The sequence below is a fragment of the Balaenoptera borealis genome (assembly GCF_965194805.1).
Source record: "Balaenoptera borealis genome assembly, chromosome: 11".
NCBI lineage: Eukaryota > Metazoa > Chordata > Mammalia > Artiodactyla > Balaenopteridae > Balaenoptera > Balaenoptera borealis.
Window position 1 is genome coordinate 5,362,422 of NC_138868.1, and position 21,093 is coordinate 5,383,514.

The 21,093-nt window shown below is 58.0% G+C and overlaps 2 protein-coding genes across 3 annotated transcripts; one reads left to right on the top strand and one right to left on the bottom strand.

Annotated features, from left to right (window-relative positions):
• Window positions 1-4,645: 4,645 nt before the first annotated feature.
• On the bottom strand, window positions 4,646-7,604 carry LOC309605905 (glutathione S-transferase P-like). The gene is made up of 7 exons (XM_082342234.1): window positions 7,546-7,604; window positions 7,383-7,418; window positions 6,869-6,975; window positions 6,701-6,788; window positions 5,572-5,675; window positions 5,370-5,477; window positions 4,646-4,885 (listed from the first exon to the last, which is right to left on the bottom strand). Coding segments are annotated over exons 1-7 (633 nt in total). The 5' UTR covers window positions 7,547-7,604; the 3' UTR covers window positions 4,646-4,696.
• A 5,893-nt stretch (window positions 7,605-13,497) lies between these two features.
• CABP2 (calcium binding protein 2) lies at window positions 13,498-20,767 on the top strand (the record flags this gene model as incomplete). 2 transcript variants are annotated; one of them, XM_082342337.1, is made up of 7 exons in its annotated part: window positions 14,344-14,547; window positions 15,101-15,274; window positions 15,852-15,882; window positions 16,721-16,855; window positions 17,562-17,671; window positions 17,784-17,931; window positions 18,538-20,767. In XM_082342337.1, 7 exons carry the CDS (start codon window positions 14,491-14,493, stop codon window positions 18,561-18,563), a joined length of 681 nt encoding a protein of 226 aa, XP_082198463.1. In that variant the 3' UTR covers window positions 18,564-20,767. The 2 variants fall into 2 exon arrangements, with proteins under 2 accessions (XP_082198462.1, XP_082198463.1); XM_082342336.1 differs by lacking the exons at window positions 14,344-14,547; window positions 15,101-15,274 and adding an exon at window positions 13,498-13,662.
• Window positions 20,768-21,093: the final 326 nt, after the last annotated feature.

Here is a 21,093-nt window from a genome sequence, read left to right on the forward strand (position 1 = left end):
CAACGGGTAAGCCAAAAGCCTTCGTTTTATTTTCTCCCCTGGGTGTTTCTCTTAAGAACAAGGCTCATGCAAATAAGTTGAAGGGACAGCAAGCAAAGCTCGCGGGATCCTGGGCTATCTTCCTGACCTTGTGGAAAATCCCATCTGGAGATGCAAAGGCACCCCCGGTCCAAACAAAGTCTTCCAATGGGAAGATTTGGAGTTCAAGTTTTGTTGCCAAAAGCACTTCCTGGACAAACACTCAGCAGTTCTTGGGGGTAAACGTCTCCATAGGGTCGGTGAGTGGAGCCTCCTAGCTATTCATGCTCACCCCGGTTTCATCTCCACATGTTTGCAGAGCTGGTTTCCAGCCTCTCAGCCATGAAAGCAAACAACAAAGCAGGCCAGTGGTTGGACGTGACCTGTACTCTTGCTTCTAAAATTCCTGTGGCTTTGACTTGATTGCAATCAGGATATTTAACATTGTACTAACATTAACATTTTAAATAACCACTTCGTTGATGACTAGATTCGTCCAAAGCACGTTTGAGAGCATTTTCTGGGGCTCTTAGGGAAAAACGTAGGCTTGGCAGGCAGTCTGCCTGGGTGCAAATTCCAGCTCTGACCTCAGTTTTCTCACCTGTAAAATGGAAGTTTTAAGAGCCACTAAGTGTCTGGCACATAGAAGGTGCTTGGTAAACAGCGTGGCACTTTGTGACTGCCCAGAATGTCAGAAGAGGAAACGGGCCCAGAGAGGTTGTACATCTGGGGGAGGGCAGCCAGGGGTCCCGACCTCCAGGGTAGGGAAGAGAGCCCACCAGCAGCTCACCAAGTGGGCTGGAGAGGGGGAATGGAGCCCAAACCAGAGCCAGTCGGGACCTTGACAGAGCCAGGAGAAGGTGGTGGAGGCCAGAGGCAAGGCTAAGAAGGACTGAGCTAACATTCCCGCAGCTTCTGGCGTGGCTGGGGAGCGAGGCCCACAGGCCAAGACCTGGACTCGAGGCCTCAAAGCAGCCCCGGTTCTACCCCTGAGGTCTGGGGTGACTCCCTGCACCCCTCTTCCCCACCCTCCCCAGGCTGGTACCCCAGGGGAGACTCTTGAGTCCCAGGGCTGCCACCAAAGGGCAAACCCTTGCAGGAACTGATGCCAGCACCCTAGATTCCACCTCTTCTGACCCAGCAGCAGCCAGTTAAGGACCAGGAGCTCCCAGGACGACTGGCCTTTTGAGTCTGTAACCGCCACGTCCCTCCTCCCAAGCTGGGGAGCAAACCCAGTCACCAGTCTTTAAATGTTCCAGCCTTTATACTGGAACCTGTCCCACTTCCACCCTGAGAGGGTGGAAGCCTAACCTTTCTCTTAGGGTTCCTGTCCCCCTATAATTAGGGTGGGGTCACCAGAGTTACCAGCTGCCTGCTGGTAACTGCAGCCACTCTGGACCAGGATATAAAAAAATAGTAGTTCAAGCTGGGAGAGTTGTTACAAGCACAGGCTCTGAGGCCAGAGAGCCTGGGTTTGAAACCTGGCTTGGCCTCCTAACCAGCTGCATGTCCTTGAGGAGGTTACTTCACCTCTCCGTGCCTCGATTTCCTCATCTGTAAAATGGGGATATTAAGAGCATCCACTAGGTGGATTCTTTTGTGAGGGTTAAATGAGTAAATATATGTAAAATGCTTGGGGCATCGCTTGGAGGAAGCTCAGTCCCGGGGTCACTTGTCACCTCTCCAGCTGGAGGGGCTCCCAGTCTCTCCCCCACCTGGCGATCTCATCACCCCAATCCTTGCTGCACCAGCTCACACCAGACGCCCAAACTGGGGCCCTGCCAGTACCCGGAGTCCCTCCTCTCAGCGGCAGGGGCCTCTTCTAGCCACCTTCTTGGGGTCACGGAGCCACACAATCAAAAACACTCAGCCCAGTCACCCCAAAGAATGTGGAAGCAGTTGGTTGCAGAAAGTTGTTTTTCTTTCTTTTTTTTTAAATTTATTTTTGGGCCGCACTGCACGGCACGTGGGACTTTAGTTCTTTGGCCAAAGAGCGAACCCATGCCCCCTGCAGTGGAAGCGTGGAGTCCTAACCACTGGACCACCAGGGAAGCCCCAGGAAGTTTTCAAAAGAGTAACTTTCCTCCCACTGTCCCAAGACCTGCAGGACGCCCGCGTGTCCCCCAGGCCTGCTCTGTGGCCTCCCTTGGCCACTGTCCCCTCTACCTGTGCCGTGAACCCCTGTGGCCCAATCTCTGCCTCCAGGGCAATGGGGGTTCAGGTTCTACGCTGTCCTCTCCGAGACCAGTGGGCCTTCCTGGGGGGTTCCCACCCAAAGAAACCAAAACTGCCCACCAGCCCCCAAAATCCAATGCACAAAAGACCCTCTTCTTTGGGCTTCCCTGGTGGCACAGTGGTTGAGAATCTGCCTGCTAATGCAGGGGACACGGGTTTGAGCCCTGGTCTGGGAAGATCCCACATGCCGCGGAGCAACTAGGCCCGTGAGCCACAACTACTGAGCCTGCGCGTCTGGAGCCTGTGCTCCGCAACGGGAGAGGCCGCGACAGTGAGAGGCCCGCGCACCGCGATGAGGAGTAGCCCCCGCTCACCACAACTAGAGAAAGCCCTCATACAGAAACGAAGACCCAACACAGGCAAAAATAAATAAATTAATTAATTAATTAAAAAAAAAACAAGACCCTCTTCACCGGGCCTCTGCTGGAGTCTATCAGGCAGAGGCTCCTTTAAGGTGCAGCCAGGCCTCCAGACCAGGAGCATCAGGCCCAGGACATCCCCACGGCCCACCCACCCACTTGCCCATGAACCTGGGAAGTCATTCCGCTCTCCAGGCCTCTGTTTCCCTGTCTGTAAGGTGAGTGTGTAGACTTAGGTGATGCCTGAGGCTCCCTGAGCACTTACAGGCTCAGATTTCTAAAAGTCCTCCTTTCTGCTCAAAAGCCTGCGGTGACCCCTGTGCCCCGGGGTCAACTCCAAGTCCTTGGCCTGGCAGGCAAGGCCTCCACAGTGGCCACCAGTGCCCCTGCCCACCCGCCAGAGCCTCTGGCACCTGCCTGGGTCTAAGTCACTCCTGCTCCTGAAACTGGCCTTCTGCCCACTCCTTTGGCCCCAGCCCCCTCCCTTCTTCCCTTTCCGAGGACCGCCTGGGAGTTCCTCAGCCCTGGGTTTGAATTCCAGCTCTTCCGTTGATAAGCTGTGTGGCCTTGGACAAGTTGCCTTCCCTCTCTGAGCTTGGGTTTCCTCCCTTGAGCGGGTTAAGTGAGAGAAGTCCCCAGTATGGGGCCAGAATGGAGCGGGGCCACCAGGTCTGTGAACTGGGACAGGCCTGTGATAGGAGACCCTTATGAAACAGGCTCAGTTGATGGGGGTGAGGGGGGCACTACTGAGGCCCTGCGGCCTCCCCCATGGAGGTAGAGTGTCCCAGACACAAAGAGGCAGCTCTTGCTGGTGTTTGCACACCCATTTCCTGACGGGTAAAGGTGAGTCAGCACCTCACCTGGGGGCAGGGGAGACAGAAATTAACCTGATCTGCTCTCTGACCTCAAAGGAGGAGGGTTGGAGCCGAGACCACTGGGCAGGCCAGACCGCACAGAGTGAAGCTACAGGAGAGGGGGAAGTGCCCAGGGCACCTGGCCACAGCAGAGGGGCAGCGAGCTGAGGGCTGAAGGGGCGTGGCCATGGGGGGTGGTGGAGAGAGTGGGGGGCTGGAGGAGGCCACAGGAACAAAGGCTGGGAGGGGCGGGCGGGCTGGGCTGTCTGGAGAGCTGAGAGCAGCTCTAAGGGTGAACCAGGCAGGGGCGTGGCGAATGTTCTGGAGACCGAAGAGTTCAGATCTAGGAGGGCCTGGCAGGCTCCTCAGGCTGCGGACTTTGCCTGAAGGGCAGCAAGAAGCCATGAGAGCTCTGCACTGGGAGTGCCAGGCATTCTGGAATTATCTGACTCCACGTTGTCCAAGGAGCCAGCGGGAGGGGCCGGACAGGCTGAGGGTGCCACAGGAGGCAGGAGGTGGTCACAGTCTTTCGGGAGGGGAGAGATGGGCTGGGACTGGGCAGGTGGCAGAGTGCTCCCGCCGAGGCCTGACAGAGGCTCCGGGAGCTGGAGGAGACCCTTGACCAGGCCCCACCCCCAGCTTCCCAAGCAGCATGATGCACCCAGAGCTCCCAGGTCTGCCTTCAGCCACACACCTGGGCCCTGCCTGGGGGTGACTGTGGGGGACACAAGAAAATGGACAACATCAACACTCACTCAGGTGAAACACCCAAGCGTGCGTGTCACTCCCAAGCGGCGTGTGTGCACAGCACCTGAGTGTGCAGAGACCAACCGCCCTGCCTGTGCCGGACGACAGAACTCATCACACAGACATCAGGGACTGTCTGTTCCCTACACGGCGGCCCTTCTCTCAGATGGAGATGGTTCCCAGGTGGCCATAACCATGAGTACCCCTGGGGAGGTCAACCCCCTCCTGCAGGAAGTTGTCCAGGGTAGATCTTTGAGGTTTGGGATCTCATCTTCCTCGCTGGACTTGGAACACTCCTCTTTGTCTCCCGGCAGCTCTGGGGACCTACGGCTTTTCCAGGGCCCAGCCCAGCCCTCATCCTCCGAGAGGCAGCCTGGGAAGGGGCAGAGGGCCCCCTGTGGCCACCCGGTCCCTCAGTGACCACAGCACAGCTTTCCTCTCACCATGTTTATTGGTCCCAAGGGCAGGGGAGGCCGAGTGGGCTCATATCTTGCGGCTTGCAAAGACGGGGCGGTTCACGTGCTCCGGGGAGGCCAGGAAGGCCTGGAGCTTGGGCCGGGCACTGAGGCGGGCCACGTAGGCCGAGAGCAGGGGGAAGGAGACCAGGCAGCCGGGGACCAGGACCTGGTGACTCCGCAGCAGGTCCAGCAGGTTGTAGTCTGCGAAGGAGATCTGCAGGGCAGGGGGCGGGAGGGGGGTTGAATGGGGTCAAGAGAGAGGGGGCTCGGGGCTTCCCTGGTGGCACAGTGGTTGAGAATCTGCCTGCCAATGCAGGGGACATGGGTTCGAGCCCTGGTCTGGGAGGACCCCAGATGCCGCGGAGCGACTAGGCCCGTGAACCACAATTGCTGAACCTGCATGCCTGGAGCCTGTGCTCCGCAACAAGAGAGACCGCGATGGTGAGAGGCCCGCGCACTGCGATGAAGAGTGGCCCCCGCTTGCCGCAACTGGAGAAAGCCCTCGCACAGAAACGAAGACCCAACACAGCCAAAAATAAATAAATAAATAAATAAAATTAAAAAAAAAAAAAAGAGAGAGAGGGGGGCTACTGGGGGCCAGAACTTTGGTTACTCCAGTGAACCAGTCATGGCCCTGCTCTGCTCTCAGTTTGCCCTTCTGAGAAATGGACCTACAATGGGCTGGACCCAGCACTCACCTGGTCGCCCACGATGAAGGCCTGGCCCCCTTGGTTCTGGGACAGCAGGGTCTCAAAAGGCTTCAGGTGCCCCGGCAGCTCCTGAACGTACTGGGCCTTGTCCTCCTCCTGTGAAAGGGAGCGATGCCCGTGGCGGCCTGTGGCACGTCGGGCCCGGGCGGCCTCCCAGCCCCGGCCCTGAGTGCCAGCCCGGCCTGCTCACATGGCGGTGGTGGATGAGGTGGCCGCAGTGCCTGCGGAGGTCCTCCACACCGTCGTTCACCATGTCCACCAGCGCCGCCTCTCGCTGGTCTTTGCCGTAGAGCCCTGGGTCAGCGGCCAGGCAGAGGGTCAGGTTCTGTCCGGGCTGGTGCCCCGCTGCTCCCCTCTCCCCCAGAAGCCTGCAGGCCTCAGGGCTGGGAAACCAGGTCCCCTGCGTTGGAGGATCCTCTTTGCCCAACTCTGCGGCTCCCACCTCCACGAGCCCAAGGAACATACCCAGCAGAAGCCCATGCTTGTCTTTGAGACCACACCCTGCGTCCCTGGGAGCCAGACATTCCCTGCCCAAATCACCCCAAGCCCTTCCTCCAGGTTGGCCCCCTGCAAGTGTGGGCCAAGCCTCCGATCATGTGTCCCTAGGCCAGAGGAGTGGCCGTTTGCAGGGCCTGGACAGAACTTGGCTCTGCAGACTGGTGTGTCCCTCTGAGTGCAGGAGAGCGTGGGGCGGGAGACGGGGAAGCAGGCCGCGGCTGGAGGCCTCTGTCCTCTCACCCTGGGGCTGCAGAAGTTAGGGTGGGCCTGGGCCTGGCTGCTCGCACTGCTCTTCTGTCCTCCTGGGACCCCCCCCTCCCCCCCACCCCCACCAAGATAGCCAACAAAGAGGCAGCCACCTCCCTAAGCCACATTCCCGCCACCCCTGAAACAAGGCCACAGGCCTGCTCACTGTATGCATGGGTTTTCCAGATTCAGGTGAGGCCAGAGCAGGAAGAAACGGGCAGGAGGTCTACTCTGAAGCTCCCGGGCACACCCACAGTGGCTCTAGCCTATAGCAGCACACATGTGGCGGCTGGTGATTGCCTCTGAGCTGCCATCTGGGAAACAGGCACGGTGAGCCCATGTGCTGCTGACTGGCTGGAGGCCAGCCAGACCTGTACGGCCCCTGCCCGGGGGGACCGGCAGCCCCAGCCCTATACCCCAGAACCCTCCTAACCCAGGCCCTGCCCCTTCCTCTAGGGCCATGTGGCCTGCCCTCCAGCCACAGGACCCGTGGCGGCAACTCAGGCCCCAGGACATCTTGGCGGGACCCTTCAGGTGCTTCTCTGGACTGGGCTGCCTTCGACCTCAGGACTCACCAAAGGAGCGGCCCAGGTGTCGCAGGATGGCATTGGACTGGTACAGGGTCAGGTCTCCATCCTGGAACTTGGGGAGCTGCCCGTACAGCTGGGAGGGGGAAGGGCTCGGTGAGGGATGCAGAGCTCAGCTGCCCCGCACCCTCGTGCTGCCCCAGCACAGTCACTCACACAGGAGGCCTTGAGTGGGCCCTGCAACCAGGACTCCTTGGTCACCACCTCCTCCTTCCAGCTCTGGCCCTGGTCGGCCAGCAGCATGCGCATGGCCTCGCAGCGCCCTGGGGGAGGGGAGGACGGGGCGTGGGGATGGGCAGGGACCCCAGCCTCGCAGCGCCCTGGGGAAGTCAGGAGTATGGGAACTGGACTTGGGGACAGGACAAACTCTAGCTTCTGAGCCTGCTGCAGAGCAGATGGGCCGTGGAGAAAGAGTGGAGCCCCCGGCGTGTCTTGCGGGGGGCGGGATGGGGGGGGACAGGGAGGCAGACCCAGCCCACAGCGCCCCAGGAAGGGACCAGAGACAGATGGATAGAGCGCACCGCCCTTGGCCCCAGAGAGGATGAGGAGATCCCGGCCCCGCCCCCCGGGGGGGTCCCGCCTCCGCCTCCGCCTCGGGCTGTCCAGACTGGGAGTCCTGCTGGGGCCCCTGTCTGTGCCCTTCGCCCTCCTAAAGGAGCAGGGGCCGCACCTCGGGTCGGGAAGTAGACGATGGTGTAGGGCGGCACTAGGAGAGGCAGACAGACAGGACGATGAAGGAGGACCCCCGCGGGCAGGCAGGCTGGGGGTCAGACTGCTAGGAGAGGGGGTGGCTCAGCCGGCCCCTCCCCCCACCCGGTCCAGACCGTACTCACTGACGACGGCGGAGTGCAAGTGCGGCAGGAAGTGGGGAGGAGGACCCGCAGGCCTTATATTTAAGGTCCTGCTCCACCCCGCGCCCCACCCCAGGAATCCGCCAAGTCAACGAGCGGATCTTGGTCGGGGCGAGGTGTGGGTGTGGTGAAGCAGGGCCGGAGGGGCGCACTTGCCCTCTGCAGCGGTGCACCCTGCCTGATGCGCAGTGGCTTTACAAGAGGCACCCACAATTAGCAGCACACAGTCACTACACCTGCTCACCGCCCCCGAACACACTGCATCCTCAGGGCCCCCAGAGGGCCAGGACTGAGCACACCAGCACCAACACACAGTAGGTGCTCCATAAATGCTTTTTGCTTGAATGGATGCTATTTCAATAAACACCCATTTCCGCATCCTCTCTCCTTGATAATAATAGCAAACCCTTAGGGACTGAGGGCTGCCTTGAGAACTTTACACATATTACAACCCTAAGACTTGGTCCTGTTCAGATCCCATTCTACAGAGGAGGGAACTGTAGCACAGAGTGACTTTCCCAAGGTCACACAGCTAGTAAACAGGTCTGGTCGGCTTCAGGGGCCTCACTTTTAACTCTCATTCTTTCTTCTGCAAGGCCTTGTAGTCTCCAAACCGTTTTTTGACTGGGTCGAAGTGCTCTGTACTCTTCAAATACAGACTGAGCCTGGGGATACGGCGGATGGAAAGACAGACAGGCTGGCATGAGCAGGGCCTCCTGGACCTGGGAGGGCTGCGTCCTTCCAGACAGAGCCCGTTCCTGTCTCCCTGCGGGCCCCTCTGCACCCACAGCCCTGTTCTCCTGGCTGGCCCTTCCTGGTACTGGGCGGGCGGGGCGGGGGTGGTCCTCCTTGGGAACTGGGACCTGACTGAGCCTGGCCCGTCTCAGTCTGGTTTTCCCGTCAGAGCCACGATGAAAGAGGAAGGTGTCCTTCCCAGGTGCAGAAGCATCCACCCCAATCATGGGAAAACACCAAACGCAGTTTATCAGGAGCACCTCTGAGCCTCGTTGGAGCCCACAGCTGCCTGGGGCTGGGAGGGGATGGGGGAGGTGGCCCAAGAGCCGGGATCTATCCCTGACTCACAGCTGGAGTAACATCTGCCCAGCACTTAGCAGCTTACAAAGAGCTTTTGTATAAATGGTTTCATGTCCTCTCCATCACACCCTGGGAGGGGGGAAGGAAGGGAGGGAGGGAGTCCTGTTCCCATTATGCAGAAGAGGACACCAAGGTTCAGAAAGTTTCCGTCACTTGCTCTGGCCTGGAGCACGCATGCGCTCCTTTTGTGCACAAGCATCACAGACCTGGGAGCGTGGGAGACACCCTGCCATCCAGCGGGCCGGCCTCCTGCCAGCCCACACACCCTCCAGCCATCACGCTCGGGTCCCCTGGGCAAGCTGTCCCCCAGGCTGGCTGGACACTCTGCTGTGGTGTTTCAGTGGCTGCTTTTACCCACAGCCCTCTGGCTCCACCGGCCCAGCCTGTGGTCTAGCTCTGTGGCCACCCTACGGCCTCCTCCTCTGGGGCCCAGAAGCACAGCTTGAGAAACCAAAGGGGGCAGGTACCTCCCTGTGGCCAACCCCCACCTCCAGTCCATGGACATATCAGCACCTGTCTTTGGTGGGTTTTAAAATATATATAAGTGCTTTATTGCTACATAAAATTCACCCTTATAAAGGGTACATTCTGTGGGTTTTAGTATATTCAGTGTTGTGCAATCATCACCACTAATTCCAGAACGTTTTCATCACCCCGAAAAGAAACCCTGTACCCATTAGCCATCACTCCTCATCCCCACTCCCCCATCCCTTGACAACCACTAACCTATTCTGTCACTATGGATTTGCCTCTTCTGGACATTTCATGTAAATGGAATCATACACTATGTGGCCTTTCGTGTCTGGCTGCTTTCACTTAGTAGAGTGTCTGCAAGCTTCATCTGTGTTGCAGCACGTGTCAGTACATCATTCGTTTTTATGGCCAAATAATATTCCATTGGTTGGATATACACATTTTGCTTACCCATTTATACATTGATGAACATTTGGATTGTTTCATTTTTTGACTATGAGCAACACTGCTATATACATTTGCTACAAATTTTCGTGTGAACTGATGTTTTCACTTCCCTTGGGTATATACCGAGGACTGAAGTTGCTGAGTCATATGGTAACTCATTCTGAGGAACTGCCAAACTCTTTTCCAAAGTGGCTGCACCATTTTATAAACCCAACAGCAGCATATGAAGGTTCCAACTTCTCCACATCCTCACCAACAACTGTTATTGTCTGTCTTTTTTCACTTTAGCTGTCCTAGTGAGTGTGAAGTGGTGTCTCAATATGGATCTGTGTATGGTGCTTACCAGGTGCCAAGCCTGGGTTTGGCTTGTAGGGAATGGGGTAGAGAAGGAGATGTCATTTGCCATCAGAGGAATCACGGCTCAGCTCAGAGTAGGAGGAGATAAATAGACACTTTTTTTTTTTAGAAATTCTTATTGGGTTTTGTTTTTATTTTTATTTATTTATTTTTTTGGCTGTGCTGTGCAGCGTGTGGGATCTTAGTTCCCCGACCAGGGATTGAACCCGAGCCCCCTGCATTGGAAGCACAGAGTCCTAACCACTGGACCGCCAGGGAAGTCCCCACTTCCTGGGTGGATAGGTGAATAAAGAAAAAGTCTTTATTCACACCTCAATTAGTGTGTCTCAGCAATGAGTGGGCTGGACATCACAGGAGACACTGAAATAAATAAGATATGGTCTCCACCCTAATGGACTCTTTGAATGAAGACTATAAAGGCCTACACCAGCAGTCCATCTACCCAGCCATCTATCCACCTCCACCTATCTATCTGTCCAACCATACACCCATCTACCCTATCATTCAGCCATCCAACAACCAAATATTAGACCAGCAGTCCATCAAAACATCCACCTCTCGGGACTTCCCTGGTGGCGCGATGGTTAAGAATCCGCCTGCCAGTGCAGGGGACACGGGTTCGAGCCCTGGTCCGGGAAGATCCCACATGCCGCAGAGCAACAAAGCCCGTGCGCCACAACTACTGAGCCTGCGCTCTAGAGCCCGCAAGCCACAAATACTGAAGCCCGCGTGCCACAACTACTGAAGCCCACGCGCCTAGAGCCCATGCTCTGCAGCAAGAGAAGCCACCGCAAGGAGAAGCCCGCGCACTGCAACGAAGACTAGCCCCCGCTCACCGCAACTAGAGAAAGCCCGTGAGCAGCAATGAAGACCCAACGCAGCCATAAATAAATAAAAATTTTAAAAAAAAACGAACAAAAGACATCCACCTTTCCATTTACTCACCTACTGCTCATTTACCTACCCAATCATCCTCTACTTGTCTATCCATCCATCTTTTCATTCACCCGCCTATCCATCCAGCCAACTGTCCATCTGTCTATGCAACCGTTTAACCACTAGCCTGTCAAATCACCTATCCATCCATCCATCCATCCATCTGTCCATCTATCCATCCAGCTACTCAATCGTCCATCCTTCCAAGCACCAACCATTCAAACACCAATCCATCAAGTCATCCTCCCACCCATCCAACCACCCACCTATCCACCCAACCGTCCATCCACCCAACCATCCATCCACTCATTTGTCCACCACTGATCCCCCTGGTCATCCTGGACACTGGAGCTGGACACGAAGGCTTTGCTCCTTCACTGAAAATACTTCTACCCACTATACCCTGACCAATTATAGTCCCCACTCCTTTGGCTTATACTTTGGGACACACATTTCTCAACACTTCCCACCTTCTTAGATGGTTATTTAGACGTGGAATCTTTCATCACATGTGACATCCACCATTTTTTGAACGCTTCTTATGTGCTGGGAACCTGCTAGGACTTTTATCATTTAATTTTCACAAAGGCACCATGAGACAGATACTAGGTCCACCTCCACTTTCCAGATAAGGAAACTAAGGCTCAGAGAGGTGAAATACCTTGCCTAGGGTCACACAGCAAATGCATGGGGGAACCCAGGCCTGCAGGCCCTTTCTATGACCTTGCAGAAAACAGGAGCATTCCTGTCTCTGAGGGATGTTTGCAGTGTTTCCGGGAATGCAGTGCACTCCTGGCCTCCGGGAGGAGACGTGACCCGGGGCGCAGAGGGGCTGAAGGATGCTGAAGCGGAGCCTCCAAATGATCAATGTGAATGCTCACAACGAGCCCTTCCCACCCTAGACCACCGGCCGGCGTCCCCTCGCCTCTCAACCCTGGCCTTTCCTTAGATCCTCAGACCTGCCCAGGGCTTTGTGGAGGACGTTCCCTCTGCCTGCATGGCCACCCCGTCTTCATGCGGTCACTCCCTTCATCCCTCTGACCTTGGCTCACAGGTCACTTCCTCAGCCCCCGGTCACCGCAGGGTCCCCACGCTCCTCCTCTCGACTGCCTGTCGGGCCCTTCCCTGCCCTTGCTCCTCCACGGCCAGTCTGAGGCAGGGACTGGTTCCCAGCACCCAGGAAGGCACACAGCAGGGGCTTCACCAACATTTGCTGAAGACTGAGTCTCTGAAGTTTCCTCCAGCCTCTTGCCACCATCACCCTTTCCAGGGACTACCACCCCTGCCTCTCTCCTGAGGGCCTCCACCCACAGACCCTGCTGGATGCCGGCGCCCAGAACACTCCACGTTCACAGCTGATCCCTGCCGGGGCTGCTGGCACTTGCCCAGGGCCAAGTTAAACATTGGTGGGCAACGCCTAGAATGCCACCCCATCCCCCCTTCTCCCCCATGAAGCCTTCCTGATGCCTGGGTCTGTGCCCCCAAGCACTTGGAGGCTGTCTCTTGGCCCTTTTCTGAATTAGATGTGCCTGAGAGCAGGGCCTTCAGGGCAGACGGGGTCTGTCATGTGGCCCAGCAGCCGGCCCGGGGCTGGATCCCAGCAGACCTCGGATGTTTGCAAAAGAAATACGTGAATGGATGGCCATGAGTGGCCGAAAGAGGCCAGAGCCACCAGCTCAGGTGGCAGGTGCCTGGTGGGATCTGGTTCCCTTGGACAAAGGTTGATGCGGGGGGCAGGTGAATAAATCATGAGGGGCCTGGAGCAGGGCCGGGGCAGGACAACTGACCTCATTCGGGGAGGTGAGGAGCAGGCAGCTGCGCGGTGAGTGGGCCAGGGGCACAACAAGGGGCACAGGAGGCCACTGCGGGCTGCTTGGCCTAAGAGGTTGGCACAAGCTAGGTGGGAGGTGCTGGCAGGAGGTGGGGAGGTGCAGAGGTACCCCGGGGCTCTGGGTGGGGAGAAGGGGGGAGGTCTGGGGCAGGGCTTGGGTGGGATGGTCTTTCCAGGATCCAGGAGCCATCCTGGGAAGGGGAATGGTGGGGAGAATAGGAAGGGCAAGGATGGACAGACAGAAAGACAGACCAATGTGAGAAATAGTCTCACGCAACAGAGGGAGGGAAGTGACAAAGAGATGGGCATGAGTGGGCAGAGAGACCCACAGAGACACAGCTGGACAGATTGTCAGCAGAGGGCAGGGGGTGGAGAGGGGAGTGCAGGTGAGACGGACACAGAGAGACACCCACGGAGCAGAGCGGGCAGAGAACAACACAGAATCAGAGGTGGAAGAGGATGTGGGGAGATGCAGAGCCCGTGAACCAGAGAGGCCGGTGTGATGTGGAGGAGCCCCGGGGCGCAGTCTGTGGCCAGCGTGAGGGTGGCAGCTCAGGGGAAGGCTAGGATTTCAGGGAGGGGCTGTGTGAGGGGCCTGGGGAGCTAGGAAAGACAGGAGCCTTGGAGGACCTGGGGGCCAGCAGCCCGCGGAGCGAGGAACTGGGAGAAGAGTAGCAGGGACCCTGTGGGGACCACAACCACAGCTGCCCACTAAGCTGTCCTTCCACAGGACCCTGGAGAGCGGAGTGGGGCGGTGCCCCGCAGCCGGCAGGAGGTGCCAAGCCCTTGTCTCCATGGCCTCTCCCCAGGGCCCGGCAGATGGCAGCCTCCCCATGGGGGACCCCAGCCCCTCCGAGGGCACTCCAGGGCCTAGCCGGGCCCCTGCCAGCCCAGCAGCCACCAGACGGCGGGCACTCCTCCAGGAGCTGGAGACCCAGGTGCAGGCCGCCTACGGGCAGGTAAAGGGGGCCGGGGTATGGGGCCATCCTCAACTGGGGGACCGTGAGGGGACAGTGGGGACGCCACACCCCAACCGGGGCCCTCTGGACCAACCCAGGGCTGAGCCCAGGGAGGGGACCTCAGACGTGCACAGTGATGGAGGGGTCAGCAGTCACTCAGCTGCCCAGGAGGGAGGCTGGCATCCCTCCCCACCTCTGCCCTCACTGAGGCCTGCTTCCAGCCCACAGAGCCCAGAGTCAGCTGCCCTCGGCTCCTTGCCCAAGTACAAGGGGCCGGGGGCAGGTCCAGGCAGGTGTGCCGAGGGCAGGCTGGCTGGGTGGATGGTCTGAGGTGAGAGCAAGGGTCCGGCAGGGAGGGCCAGGGGCTTCCTGGGTCTGCTATTCTGGAGAGAGCTGACCCAGCCCTCTCTAGCAGAGAAGCCACCTGGTTTCCTCCTCGCAGGTCCGGGCCCCGCTTCTGAAGACATTAAATCTCTCCTGATTGGAAGAGATTAGGGGTAGTGGTTGGGGGGAGATGGTCCTGGAGAGGGGGTGTCTGGAAGACCCTCGGGAGTAAGCATGGGGAGGCTGTGCCTTCCAGGGGGGCCTTACGCCCCGAGTGGCCCCGCTCACCAGCAGAGATGCTCAGAGATAATCCCAGATTAGGACCCAAGCCCCTGTGCCCAGGGCTCCCCGCCTGCCCACCCGCCCCCGATCTCCCCCACAAAACCCTAGGAAAATCCCCTGCAGAGCTCCCAGACTCTCACTGGGAGCAGCTGGGGGCTGGTGGGAGCCCACAGCACCCGCTGAGGCCCAGCCCTGGGCTACCCCCGGGACTCCAGGCCTGGCATGGTTCAAGGGCCCATGGGAAACTGTGCCAAGCGGCCCCGACACCGGGGGCCTAAGGTAGGAGGGTCAAGGGGGAAAGCCAAGGCCAGGAGGCTGGCTGGACCCTGAAAGGTTCTGGGCGGGGGGACAGAGCCCTGTCTGAGGCTGAGCTGGGGTTACAGCGTAGCTGGAGGATAGAGGGGTGGGTTCCCACCACCCTAGACCAAGATTTTCCCTGGCAGCGCCCAGAGTCTGGCCCATCCTGGCCTTGGCTCCTGCAGGCCACTGGGCCTCCCCTGCCAAAGCTCGTCAGGCCCCCCAGCTGCCCACTCAACTGCCCCATCCCTGCTGCTACCCTTGCCCTCTGCTAGTCAGTCCTGGCCTGGGAGACTCAGCACATGAGCTCAGGGTCTCACTCTGCCATTGGCTTTCTGAGTGACCGTGGCCAAGTCTCTTGCCTTTTCTGGGCCTCGGTTTGCCCACCTGAACAGTGAGGCGTGGACCCTTCCAGCCTAGAGTGTTGTTGATGGTGAGGGTCCACTGTTCTGTGCTGGGTTCTAACAACGGGAGAGGCTGGTGAGGGAGTGGGGAGAGGGGTCAGTGTCCCAGCTCATGGCCGGCTCTGCTGCAGGACTGCTGGCAGTCGCCTGGCTCTCCGCCAAGGGGGTCCCGCCATGGCCTGGGCCCCAGCCCCGAGGAGCAGGGGAGCCCTGGGCCGGGTGTCCAGGGCTGCTACTCCGTGCTCAGCAGCCTGGTGGGGCCTGCCTGCGTCTTCCTGCGGCCCAGCATCGCCGCCACCCAGCTCGTATGTACGGCCACCACCTGCCTGCCGCCCGTGCCCACCTTCTCCTTGAGTGGAGGGAGAGGATTGAGTGGGGATCTCAGAGCAAAGCACACAGATCCAGGGGTGTAAGGGGCAGAGAGGAGTGGAGAAACAGACACGGGGTCAAACACGGGGGAGACCCAGGGAAACATGCCAGGAAAGAAAGAAGAGGGGGCAGAGAGCAATCCAGAGAAATGGCAGAGACAGCCACCAAGAGGATGGGCAGGGAGGGGACAGGGATCCCAGGAGAGGGACAGAGAGAACAAGAGAGACATATGCTGACACTGAGGCCCCCATGGCCAAGCCCAAGGTTCTGCCCAACCCCAGATCCATCTCTGGCTAATGGAGCTCCGGCCCTAGAGGAGGGTGGGCATGGGGGACAGGGAAGAGGGCCCAGGTGCCCAGGCCCATCACCAGGAATGGTGGGAGGAGTGGGTCGGAGCAGTGTCACTGCTGGCCCTGTGCCTGCGTGCTGTAGGGGGCCCCAAAGGACAAGAAGGAAGGGATGCAGGTGCCTGGGGGGGTCCAGGGAATTCTTAACCCCTCTGTGTCCCCTCAGGACCGGGAGCTGCGGCCAGAGGAGATTGAAGGTAAAGGGTTGGGGAAAGAACTGGAATTTCCGGAGTGCGGGGCATTGGGTGGGGGCCTGAGCAGGCTCCAGGAGGAACTAGGAGCAAGAAGGCCACAGGGGATCCGTGCGAGAATATGGGGACAAGACTGAGCTGGGAGGGGTTGAGAGAACCCCCAGCTGTCAGTTCCCTGGTCCCACTTGCCAGGTGGGTCACAGTCCCCTGTTCATTCAGCGAACACTTCCTGGCGCCCACTGTGTGCCTGGCCCAGTGCTGAGCACTGGGAAACGTGGCAAACCGGACAGATATGGCCTGTGTCCTCTGGAGACAGACGTCAATAAGTCAACTACAAGTACAAATGGTGCTAAGTGCTCTCAAGGAAGTGAACAAATGGGCCAGAGGGGACTGAACTGAGAGGGAAGACCTCCTTGAGTAGGTGACTTAAGGACCAAAGAGGAGGGGAGAGTGTTCCAGAATGTGAGCTCCATGAGGTCAAGGATTTGTTTCTCCCTCTCTTCCTTCCTTCCTTCCTTTCCTTCCTTCCTTCCTTTCCTTCCTTCCTTCCTCTTTCCTTCCTTCCTTCCTTTTTCTTTCTTCCTTTCTTTCTTTTTCTTTCTTTCTTTCTTTTTCTTTCTTCATTGCCATATTCCCAGTACCTAGAGCAGAACTTGGCACATAGCAGATGTTCCTTAAGTATTTGCAGAATGAATTAAAGGAATAGCATGTACAAAGGCCCTGAGGCAGCAAAGAGAAATGGGTGTTTAGAAAGAGGAAATGATTGGACCAAGGGGAGAAGGTCCAATCCAGGATGGGGTCCAGGGGCACGTTGGGGAAGGACTGACTCTGCCCTGCCTGGCAGAGCTGCAGGCCGCCTTCCAGGAGTTTGACCGAGACCGGGACGGCTACATCGGCTACCGGGAGCTGGGAGCCTGCATGCGGACACTGGGCTACATGCCCACGGAGATGGAGCTCATCGAGATTTCACAGCAAATCAGTATGTGCCTGAGACCTGCCCCACCCCCAGTTCTCCAGAGGCCATGCCCATGGCCAGGGCAGCTGGGCAGCCCAGGGAACAGAGGTGTCTACACAGGTTGGCCCCCAGAGCTCGGGACCTTGGTCATTCTCAAGGCAAGCTCTCTGCCGCCAGAGAATCTCACCATCCCCTAGGATGTGGGTGAGTCAAGGACCATCATGCCCACTTTTTAGATGAGGACAGAACTCTTATTATCCCCATAAGAAGGAGAAGAAAGTCAGTTCTTAGGGAAGCGTGGTTGCTTAGCAAAGGAAGTGGATGGAGCCAAGATCTGAATGCGGGCAGCCTACCCAGAACCCAGCTCTTTCTCTAAGCTTCATTCCCAATAGAGGGAAAACAGGATTAAATAAGAATAGAAAGCCAAGGAAAATCAGTGTGTAGAAATTCTCCACACTGAGTGTCTGAAAGGTTAAGCGACTTGCTTAAGGTCACAGAGTCAGATCATGGGAGCCAGGACTTGAACCCAACTGAACTCTTCAGAAAAATTAAGGAAAGCCCTCAGGAGACACAGATGACCCAGCCTGTGAGACCCAGAGGGAGGGAAAGGCCCATTAAGGGGGGCAGGGGAGAGGGACACAGGCCAGAAGGGGAGGACAGAAGGCAGAGGACACCAGGGCTGGGCAGGGGTCTCTAATGGTCCCAGGTCTCTGATGGGCGTGGCCCCCAGGTGGCGGGAAGGTGGACTTTGACGACTTTGTGGAGCTGATGGGCCCCAAGCTGCTGGCGGAGACCGCGGACATGATTGGCGTCCGGGAGCTGCGGGACGCCTTCCGGGAGGTGGGGTCACCGGGGCTGGAGGGGGCGGGGCCTGCTTGTCTGCTGTGAGTGAGGGGCTGCGCGAATGAATGATTCGGTCTGTGACCTGATGCCGCCACCAACGCCGCCACAGTTCGACACCAACGGGGATGGCTGCATCAGCTTGGGTGAACTCCGGGCGGCCCTGAAGGCCCTGCTGGGGGAGCGGCTCAGCCAGCGGGAGGTGGACGAGATCCTCCGTGACATTGACCTCAACGGGGACGGTCTGGTCGACTTTGAAGGTACCGTCTACCGCTCACCAAGCTCAGCACCGCTCGCCCTGGGAGGGTTGGAACGGAGGAAGAGCCTTAATCCGTGTGTGCCAGGCCCTGTGCTAAGCACGCCTATGTCCTCTCCCAGGTAATCATCACGAGAACCCAGGAGGAAGGAACTCTTATTATCCCCAAAAGCAGGAGAAGAAAGTCGGTTCTTAGGGAAGCGTGAGTGCTTAGCAAAAGAAGTGGATGGAGCCAAGATCTGAATGCAGGCAGCCTACCCAGAACCCAGCTCTTTCTCTATGCTTCATTCCCAAAAGAGGGAAAACAGGATTAAATAAGAATAGGAAGCCAAGGAAAATCAGTGTGTAGCAATTCTCCAAGGTGGGCCCCAAAGTGTTCCTGAGCTTCCTAGCAGCCAAAGCAAAGAGGAAAATAGGTTCAGTTACAAGATTTGGTTTTTTTCCCTGTAAGACGAAGCCCCTCTTCCTGGCCTATTCCCTACCAGATTCAGGGGACTCCCTTGCACGCCCTGCCTTGACCACACTCCCTCCCACCTCAAGGCCAGTATATTAGCCTCACTCCTGGGGAGTCCAGAGAGCAGACCAGAAAACGTTGGCTTTGTCCTGGCAGAGTTTGTGCGAATGATGTCTCGCTGAGCCTGTACAGAAGCTGGAGGCAGCAGACAGGACTTGGCACCAGAGCCACTGCCTGCCAGTGTGTTCCTGGAGCCCCTCGCCTCCAGCTGGGACCCTCATCCTCTCCTCCCTGCCCCCGCCTGTGTGCAACGCCCTTGCCTGCCCTCACCCCCACCCCCACTCGTCCACTAAGCCCCCTTGCCCGTCTCTGTTTCTCTGACAATAAAGCATCTTTGAGCAGCTTTCACCACTCACTTGTTCACCCTGCAGGTATTTGGCCCCCAAAAGTGAAGTCCCCTCGACTGTGAACTTTGGGTGGGTAGGGGCCCTCCCCGGATCCTGCACCCAGCCCAGAGCAAGTGTTGGGAAACGTCCCCGGATGAGTAAACCCAACCTGCTTCTCCCAGAGCTGGGTGCGCGGTAGCCCCTCATCCTGTGAAGGGCTCCTGCCGGATCCAGGATGATGTGAGAGGAGCACGGGCCTGAGAGCTTTTCCCAAGCTCCATCCCATTTCCTCTTAGAGGGGTGCTGCTCGGTGCTCCCTCCGAGAAAGAACTTGCTGGCCGGCTGGGAGGAGTGAGTGAGCTGACAGGCCTCTTCAGGGCACGCGTCAGCTTTAGGGCTGATGCCTCGCTCTTCCCGGGAGCCCCCAGCCACTGACCAGCCCCCAGCACAGAGGTGGTCTCTGCTCCGAGCTCCCCTCCAGGTTAGCCGAGGTGTGGTCAGGTCAGCCTCGAATCAGAAGCTATCTGCCCAATCCTGCTTCACCGTGCGTCCTCTTTTTTGCATCCCTAACTTCAGCTTAGTGTCTGCCTCCCGGGGAGACCAAATGACACATCTCCTCACTCCAACCCTGCCACGGTCTTCGTAACCCCATGTGCCATATTGAGGAACCCCAGAGGCCGGGTGTCAGTGACTTGCTAGAGGTCACGCAGCTCCACTGCCATCTGTCCCCTCCAGACCATGCAGCGCGTGCTGCCAGATTTTTCTTTCTGAAATGCCATTTGCGTGTTGTCACACTCTATACAGAAATTGGCCACGATCCCTCATTGCCCCCAGGCTGATCTGGCCCCTTTGCCTGGCACCAGAAGGCTCCTGGAGGATGAGGAACTGGCATACAGTCACACAGGTTAGGATGAAGCAGAGGTGGGACTTCACCCAGGCCTGGGGACTCTAAAATCACAGTGCCAACAAGAAAGGGCACCTCCAGGTCAGAGTAGACCCAGGACAGGCCTCAGCCTCCTCAAGCACTGCCTGACCAGACGCCGTTCCCACCTGCTGGGAGGGATGATGGGCTTGACGTCCAGGTCAAGAAGGGGGAGGAGCTTTCCGTGCCCGTGCCTGGTCCTCACCATTGCTGCTGCCAACAAGATGGCCTTGAGACAGAGCAGGCGGGCAACCACCAGCACTCTGCTCAGCCTGGAGCTTGGACCCCGAGGTGCCAGGGCTGGCTGCCGCAGCCTCAGCACCACTCGCCTGGCAGATCACAATTAATGCTTAATCCTCAGTTGGGTGATCTCTCCTGCCAGTCTGGCAGGCTTGGGGCTGAGGAGGAGTTGCCCCAGCCCCGCAGCTTGTCTGGGAGCCATGGCCCACACTCCCTCCCACCACCCTCCACTGGCTGGCACAGATGGCATTGCTGCCTGAGAGGTCTGTCCCCTCTGCAGGGGCTGGGGAGAGTGATGGACAGGTGCCAGGGAAAGACCAGAGCCGGCTCAAGGTCACCCTCCCACTGGCCCCAGCTTGTCAGGCCCTGTGCCTGGAGCAAGGGAGGGGGGAAGGTTGGGGGGATGGCCGGGGGGGTGGCCTAAATTGGCTGCCGTGTGTCTGTTGGCATCAGAAGTGCCCACAGCTCCCCCAAATCTCACACGTGCCCTCCCACCCCAAAAAGGCTGTTAGCTCAGAAGTTCCAAACAGACACAGCTGGAGCAGGCACCAGAGCTGGGAGGAACAGGAAGCAGGCAGCGACTGTGCAAGGCAAGAGCCCCTTCCCCGCCTAAAGGGGGCACCTGCCACCCAACTCCACTGACTGTTGCCAGCTGGAGCAGGCCAGAGCTACGGGATCTTCTGGTTTTCCAAGAGAAGCTGTCAATTGAGATTTTAACCTTATGTACACTTTAAATAGTTGGAGTATAATATATATTCAGTAACGTGTACGAATGTACAGCTCAGTGGATTTTTACATGTGTATGCACCCGGGTAACCATCACCCAGATAAAGATATTACATCCGGGGCTTCCCTGGTGGCGCAGTGGTTGAGAATCTGCCTGCCAATGCAGGGGACACGGGTTCGAGCCCTGGTCTGGGAAGATCCCACATGCCATGGAGCAACTAGGCCCGTGAGCCATAACTACTGAGCCTGCGCGTCTGGAGCCTGTGCTCCGCAGCAAGAGAGGCCGCGATAGTGAGAGGCCCGCGCACAGCGATGAAGAGTGGCCCCCGCTTGCCACAACTAGAGAAAGCCCTCGCACAGAAATGAAGACCCAACGCAACCAAAAATAAATAATAAATAAATAAATAAATAAGTATATATATTAAAAAAATACAATTT